The sequence below is a fragment of the Perissodus microlepis genome, chromosome 15, assembly GCF_051167445.1.
Source record: "Perissodus microlepis isolate ML-2025 ecotype Zambia chromosome 15, ASM5116744v1, whole genome shotgun sequence".
NCBI classification, from domain to species: domain Eukaryota; kingdom Metazoa; phylum Chordata; class Actinopteri; order Cichliformes; family Cichlidae; genus Perissodus; species Perissodus microlepis.
Genome location: NC_140475.1, coordinates 6861215 through 6868544, shown reverse-complemented (window position 1 = coordinate 6868544; position 7330 = coordinate 6861215). Strand labels below are relative to the sequence as shown.

Here is a 7330-nt window from a genome sequence, read left to right as displayed (position 1 = left end):
CAGAGCCTTCAGTTTTCAGGCCCCTCTTCTGTGGAACCAGCTTCCAGTTTGGATTCGGGAGACAGAAACTATCTCTACTTTTAAGATTAGGCTTAAAACTTTCCTTTTTGCTAAAGCATATAGTTAGGGCTGGACCAGGTGACCCTGAATCCTCCCTTAGTTATGCTGCAATAGACGTAGGCTGCCGGGGGATTCCCATGATGCATTGAGTTTTTCCTTTCCAGTCACCTTTCTCACTCACTATGTATTAATAGACCTCTCTGCATTGAATCATATCTGTTATTAACCTCTGTCTCTCTTCCACAGCATGTCTTTTATCCTGTCTTCCTTCTCTCACCCCAACCGGTCGCAGCAGATGGCCGCCCCTCCCTGAACCTGGTTCTGCCGGAGGTTTCTTCCTGTTAAAAGGGAGTTTTTCCTTCCCACTGTCGCCAAAGTGCTTGCTCATAGGGGGTCATATGATTGTTGGGTTTTTCTCTGTATCTATGAAGCGCCTTGAGGCGACTTTTGTTGTGATTTGGCGCTATATAAATAAAATTGAATTGAATTGAATTGAACTAATAAAAGCAAGTCCAACTTTCTCAAAGAGCAGTTGATGGATAAACTTGGAGCCAGAATGGATGTTTGTTTGTTTTTTAATCAGATTAAAATCTTCAGCCAATACGAATTTATGATTAACTTCTGAACATTCACAGGCCATGTTTCATTTTCATTCTGTTTTCTGGTTTTCATTTGATCACATTTCTTACAGTTCTGTCAAAACGCTGATGTTTCATGAAGTCAGAATGTCCAGCATTTGAATACAAAAATGCTTTTGTCATATTGGCTTTGTTTATTTCATAAAGTCAAACAGCTAAATGAGCATCCTCTAAGTGTGGTGATCCCATATTTTTCTTGTATTTCTTTAGTGCTAAGCATTGCCAGAAACAGAATGGAGCCTGCCAACATATATGAATAGCAAGTCATTTGTATTCCAATCAGGGTATCCTCTATCTGGCTTATTTGCCATAAAGGCCTGTATGATGGTGGTTATCTATGAGGAGGTTTTCCTGTCTCTGCAGAGGACTCCTGAAGCCCTTTTAGAGTGACAGCTAGTTCTTGCTCACCTCCTGAAACAAAACACACCTTACATAGTCACTTATCATGGTCAGAAGTTTGTTTTGTTTAACTGTTAACATGACTAAAAACTACAAACTGAGTGTTAAGTTTTTACCCATTTACAACTCGATAAAGTATACAAAATTGTGTCTGAATGCTTTCTAAAACTGCTGAAAGAATGAAGATGTGCTTTTTTTCAAAAAAAAAAAAAAAAATTTGCATTCACTTATTTTCCAGGCTGCAGATGAAAATGATTTTACCCAGGAACAGAAACACGACATCTGGCCACCATCGCCACTGACTAAAAAGTGCACACAGCTTTGTGAAAGCTCTGAAAAGACACAGACAAAGTCTGGCCCACAGAGCCATGTTTCTAATTCAAGTCACAGTCCAACTGCACGCATCAAGCCTGCAGTTTTCTTCACTTGGCAAATGCTGCAGCTCAGCGGCTTTGGTGGGGTTTCAGAGCATCATATAAATAAATCCAAAGGGCAGAAGGGTCCGGAGCCCAGTGTTTAAGTCACAGCCTTTAGTGATGCATACAGACTAATGCGTCAAACCAAAGCAAATGTGAGCAAGACTTTGATGGAGATACAGTGGGAGTGCAGTGGTGTTAACTGTTAGTCTGTTTGTACCTTTTAAAGGCTGTGAATAAGTTGATGTTTTGGATTGGATCAGCTCCATTTTACTGAAAAATGTGCAGGGAACCCAGAATTTATACAAATAAATTTACATGTTGCTCAAGGATTATAGAAAAGGCAGTAATGATTTTAAACACACAAACTGAATATTTCTGTCCACTTAAGATTCTTAATCATTTAAGAACAAATAAATGTTAAATAAAAACTCAAGTATTCACTTTGACACAAACTGCAGCTGAATTCAGCAACTTTCCAATACAATGTATGCTTGAGTTAGTAATTCCAATGTTAAAAATGTTATTATTCACAATAGGCACAAAAATACTCTTAGTTGCATCACGGGCAAGGTTTCAACCACCCAGTCTGTATGGAGCTGCTTAAGGGTTTCAGAAATCTGAGCAACACCTCCATCTTGTGGACTCTTGAAACATTAAATCCAGGACACTCCTTGCAAACAAGTCCATGGATCAGAGCGTCCAGTCATCCCACAATCCTCTAATGCACTGAATTACATATTCATCCATCATAAAAGAAAATCAACACCCCCATTATGTGACTTTAAATCACAGATAAACAATTTTAATAACTTGACAAAAACACCACAAGGGAAACATTCAGACTTCAGTAAGACAGGTACAGCAAAAACTTAAAAGCTGAAGCAAGAACATGGGGAGGGAAGGCGTCGTGAGGGTGACAGAGCTTGTGAGGACAGTGTGAGCTCATTCAAGTACACGTCAATGCCAAAGCTTTGATAGTAGCCCTGTGACAAGAAATAGAAATCCAAATGTGTCTCTCTACATATATAACCCAACACTTTCCAGTGGTTCTGCCAATAGCTTTTCAACACCCAACAGTGCTCACAACAAAAGAAAAAACACATTATTAAATAAGACTATCACACTAAACCAGGGGGAAACATGGCCTCCCTCCTCTAATACACACACGCGCGCACACACACGCACACACACACTCAAATTTAAATAGCTAATAATTAGATCCCGATTAAGCTTAAAAAAAAAAAAACCCTAATCATCACAGCAAGGAAGCAGTTTCAATCCTCTGTAACTTTTGCTACATTTTAGGCTTGATTTTTTAAACCATCACTCTAAAAATGGAGAAAAGAGGAAAAAACATTTAGATATACATAAATCAGCCACATTAACAATGAGCTCATAAAATTGGTAAATAGAGAATCATTGAATTTCAAAAGGGCTGTATTACGCTGTCACATCTTATGATAAGGCAGTGAGCTTATGGTAGTTTATAGACTGGATAGCTTTCTAAAGCACGTCACTTTTTTGTTTTAGGAACAAGCCTGCTGTTGCATAACCACCGAGCCATAAACTGCAAACTGTTTACGACTATAACAACGACCTTAAAAAAAATTCTATTCTTTTCTAAGGTTTTAGTTGTTTCTGCTCATGAGAGAGGAGTACAACAAAGGTAACATGAAAGATCAACCTATATCAGAGGTGTTATGATGATGTTAGCTATTACATTATCCCACACGTAGCAATTTCATATAATGTCTATGTAAAAATGTTAATTTGCTTCAGGTGACATGAATTGGGGAAAGTATGCAAGTCTGCAAGCTGAATTACTTGCATTACAACTTCAGTGGAAATTTTGCTAAGAGTCATAAAATGGATTCTCTAAACTCTCTCAAAACTGGAGGACCTGATTCCAGCTACTGCCTGTAATCCTTCTTCTCGCTTTTACTACTCTCTATATTTTCATGAATTTGGTCTGAACACAGCTCAACAGACACAGGGCCACCGACAGAATGAAGTTTACATTAAAGTGGAGGGAGAATTTTAATTATTCCAACAATAATTTCAGGATAATGTTTGGCACATCAGTCAACAGGTTAATCACCCAGTGACACAGGCAACAACACATTCAAAAGGTATTGCTCCATCCATGGGATCTTTTAAAGATGCATACTGGTTTTTAAACTTTTTTGCTGAACTGATGAGAGTTTGAGAACTTTTCAAATGTTCCAGTCACACTTCTGTCACAGTGCACTGCCCATCAGGACTACGTGAGCGGAGACTGAGTGTAGAACTAGAAGGCCTGCCCCTTGGAGGGACTCTGGTTGGCTGGATCTCTCTTAGCGGCCTCTGCCTATGTCTTCTTTGTGCCACTGATTCTTCTCGATCTCTCTCGCACTCCTTCTCGTCCTCACTCTCACTGTTGCCAGATGCAGATTCATACATCTGAAGCTCGTCATCTCCTTCCACCTCTTCACCCCCAGGCTGGCTGATTAGAAGCTGAGAAAAAGATGCCTCCAGGGTCGAAGGTGACAGAGACAGAGGACTGGTGAGATGATGACGCCCCAGGAGTGTTTGAGGTCTAACAGGGGGACAAGACACAATAACAGGAAAGGAAGACTGCGATTGGCCAGCAGAGTCCGATCCATCAGCTGAGCTGACACGCTCTGTTGCTGCCGGAGCAATGACAGGTAAAGCAGGAACAGGGGTAGGTTCAGGGTCTAACCTTAATCCCGCCACCCCCTTTTTAGGAATATCTAGAATGTCCCTCTTTATCTTGCGCCTGCGACCATGCTCATTTCTGCGGTACTGGACCATGTTTTCCAGATCAGCCACATAAAGAAACCCCGCAATCAGCATCTCTGTGCTCTTTCTGCCCTTGGCGAAGGCCTCCTCTAGCTCTCGGCTTGTCCTCTCATCGTACTGCCACCAACCGTTGCGTCCTTCATAGTACCATGCATAGTCTCCGCAGGATTCACCTCCTACTCCCCCGCTTCGGCTCAACCCAGAAGCCGCTGCCTTCAGTTCTTCAGGTGACAGGAGAACAGGCCGCTCCAGGAAGTCCTCAGGGATTTCCTGTCGGCAGAGAGCACAGCGCTTGCTATGCCAGGAGGCACCTTTCACGCACAGGAAGCAGAAGACATGGCAGCACGGGAGGCGTACAGGATGGACGCAGCTCTGCAGGCAGATGGCACACTCCGGGGTAGTGCTGGTGCTGGTGGAGGCAGCATCTCCCACTTCCTCAATGAGCTTGGAAGGTCGCAGGGCGTTTGCTGAGAGGTCCACTTCTCCACAGCCTGCCATGCTGCAGGGAGAGAGTCACAGCACAGCAAATGGGACATGCATGCTACAAGCTAAACAGATTTAGTGACTCACTGACAAAAACATGGGAATGCAGCCCAAGTTAGCATGCACTGCTATGCTGACACTTCTGGGAACGCCCTCGTTCGCATATAGCACAAAACTGTTTTCAGGGCAAATATCCCCCTTTGAACATTACTTCCCAAATAACTGTAGCTTTGAAAGCCTAAATGTTACAAACAACAGACAGGCCAGCATACTTCTCGTGACTTTATCGGTCTGCAAATAGAACAACAAAGGCCTCTCTGTTTGGCAGAGCTAATGTAGCCACCCAGCTAGGCTACTGTTGTGCTAACGTTAGCTTTTCAGCCTCAAGTTGTATAAACAGATATTAAACTACTTGTCATAATGTTAAACTCTGGAATTGCTTTTGTGGCTGTAACCAATCTACAGTCGGATAAGTTAAATCATTCATTCAGCCAAAGTTAGCCTGCTAGCTCCAGCAGTGCATGTAGCTAGCCTGCTAGCTGTCAGTGTGTCTCCGGGCTGCTAAAGTTGCCTATAAATACACTCACCTGAACTCGGGATACCTCGAGAAGCGTCCTCAGCTGAAGGCCAGGTTGAGATATTTCCACAGCTGCATTTATATTTGGTTATGAAGTTATGTATGACAGGAAATGACTGTGTTGCTACGTTAGTTGAGCTCTGTGCCCTGCCCAGCTAACTTCAGTACTGCTGGATGTGCTGCAAACACTTTCCAGCGGTGATACATATGTTGTGTAGATCTGGTGTGTGTGTGGCTGCACAAAGTAGGTAAAAAAGGAGTGTATTTCACAGTAAAAGAGGGCTTCATTAAACCTGTATATAGTTATGGTTTAGTATGTTGTACACCATAAAAAAGAACTAACTTTATTTAATTTTTTTAAATAACTGCGATTTACTTAAGAAAAACAAATAATAAACCGTAAAAAAAAACATTTGTCCTACTCAGGTATAATATTTTCACTTTTAATTAGACATTGTAGTTACTGTGTGTTGTGCTTGGCGCAACCCTGTTACCAGAACTCTAAAAAACTGAACCCAGAGTTAAAAAACTATTGTTTGATAAATTCTTACTCATCAAGTTAAAGATATACATGGTCATACTGAATACTCATTCCCTATGGTGTTAACACCCGGCTCAAACACATTTTTAAAGAAATAATCAAAAAGTAATTTGCATATTTGCTACATCTAGCTTTTGTCTTAAAAATGTCTTTATTTAGGTTTACCAGGCAAAGAAAAAAAAAATCACACTAATGAAGCCTCAAAAAGTCATGTCTCAAATATAATGCACTTGGCATCAAGGGGTTAAAATATGTTGGAAAAAAAAGTTACAAATAAATATGTTTAGAAAAAGGTTTAACATGGTTCACATTTTGTCTGAGGTCAAATGTCATTTATACAACAAGTGCATGTTTTAATATTTTGTGCAGGGATTAGTTTCACATTTATCAGTGGCACAGAAAATGTCCTGCAGCAGTAGAATGGCAGTGATTCTATAACATTTTCATGCAGTTGCTACATCTGGTGATTATATTTGCTATATTATTTAGCAAATACAATCAAATTATCTGAACTTTATCTGTGTTAACAGTTCAGTAGGAAAGCGGTGAAATTTTTGCACAGGAATGAGAGATAGACACACAGGATGACAAAATTACAAACTGTAAATATAAACCAATCAGCAGCAACGTTAGGATTAAAACCACTGGCATAATAGAAGATCCTTAGGGTCATGTTTGAGGCACTTTTGTTGTCAGGGAGATCCATGGCGGGTGGGAGTTGGTGTTGGTTTTGTGGCTTATCTCAGTGCATGAAGAACCTTGAAGTGTTTAGGGAATCCACAGCACTGGTGCATCTTTTGTATGCATTAAACATTTTGCGTTTCTCAGCCATTTTGAGCTTCTAACAAGCACAAACGCAAAGTTTTCATCATTAAATGTGAAAGTATAATTTGCCCCATACTTGCCCCAGGCTCTTGTGTTGATTTTAGTCCCCAAAAGAGTAGTGTTCTAGTGAGGCATAAACTGAAGCACAGATGAACCTTGGAAATTAATAGCTAACATACAAGCATGTCCAGATGAAGATGTACACAAGCACTTTAATAAAGTTAGTCATATCCATCCACTTCAGTCATAACTGTTGGGCTGTATAGAAAAATCTGGCTTCTTTTAGATGAAAGAGTTTCTACTTGTTTTTAAATTAGAAGACATTAGTGCATAAATTCAACAACGGATGCTAAAGATGGAGCTGCAAGGCAGGAGGGGAAAAAAAGGAAGACACGGGAGATTCAAGGATGTAGTGAAGGAGGACCTTCAAGCACTTTGAGGTGACTGTTGTTGTGATTTGGCGCTATATAAATAAAATAAAATTGAATTGAATTGACATTCAGAGGGCTGGTATGATAGAGGAGGATGCTAAAAAAGGGGGTGAGTTGATCCACTGTGGTGACCCCTGAAAGGCAGCCAAAAGAAGGAT

At 40.7% G+C, this 7330-nt stretch overlaps 1 protein-coding gene across 1 annotated transcript; it reads right to left on the bottom strand.

Moving 5' to 3' along the window:
- Positions 1 to 2287: 2287 nt before the first annotated feature.
- On the bottom strand, positions 2288 to 5570 carry LOC146371534 (E3 ubiquitin-protein ligase rnf146-like). The gene is made up of 2 exons (XM_084953740.1): positions 5386 to 5570; positions 2288 to 4814 (listed from the first exon to the last, which is right to left on the bottom strand). Exon 2 carries the CDS (start codon positions 4811 to 4813, stop codon positions 3743 to 3745), a length of 1071 nt encoding a protein of 356 aa, XP_084809866.1. The 5' UTR covers position 4814; positions 5386 to 5570; the 3' UTR covers positions 2288 to 3742.
- Between the last annotated feature and the right edge of the window lie 1760 nt (positions 5571 to 7330).

What these genes read in the sequence shown, in the direction of transcription:
- LOC146371534 (XM_084953740.1), bottom strand. Translation starts at nt 4,813, where the DNA reads ATGGCAGGCTGTGGAGAAGTGGACCTCTCAGCAAACGCCCTGCGACCT.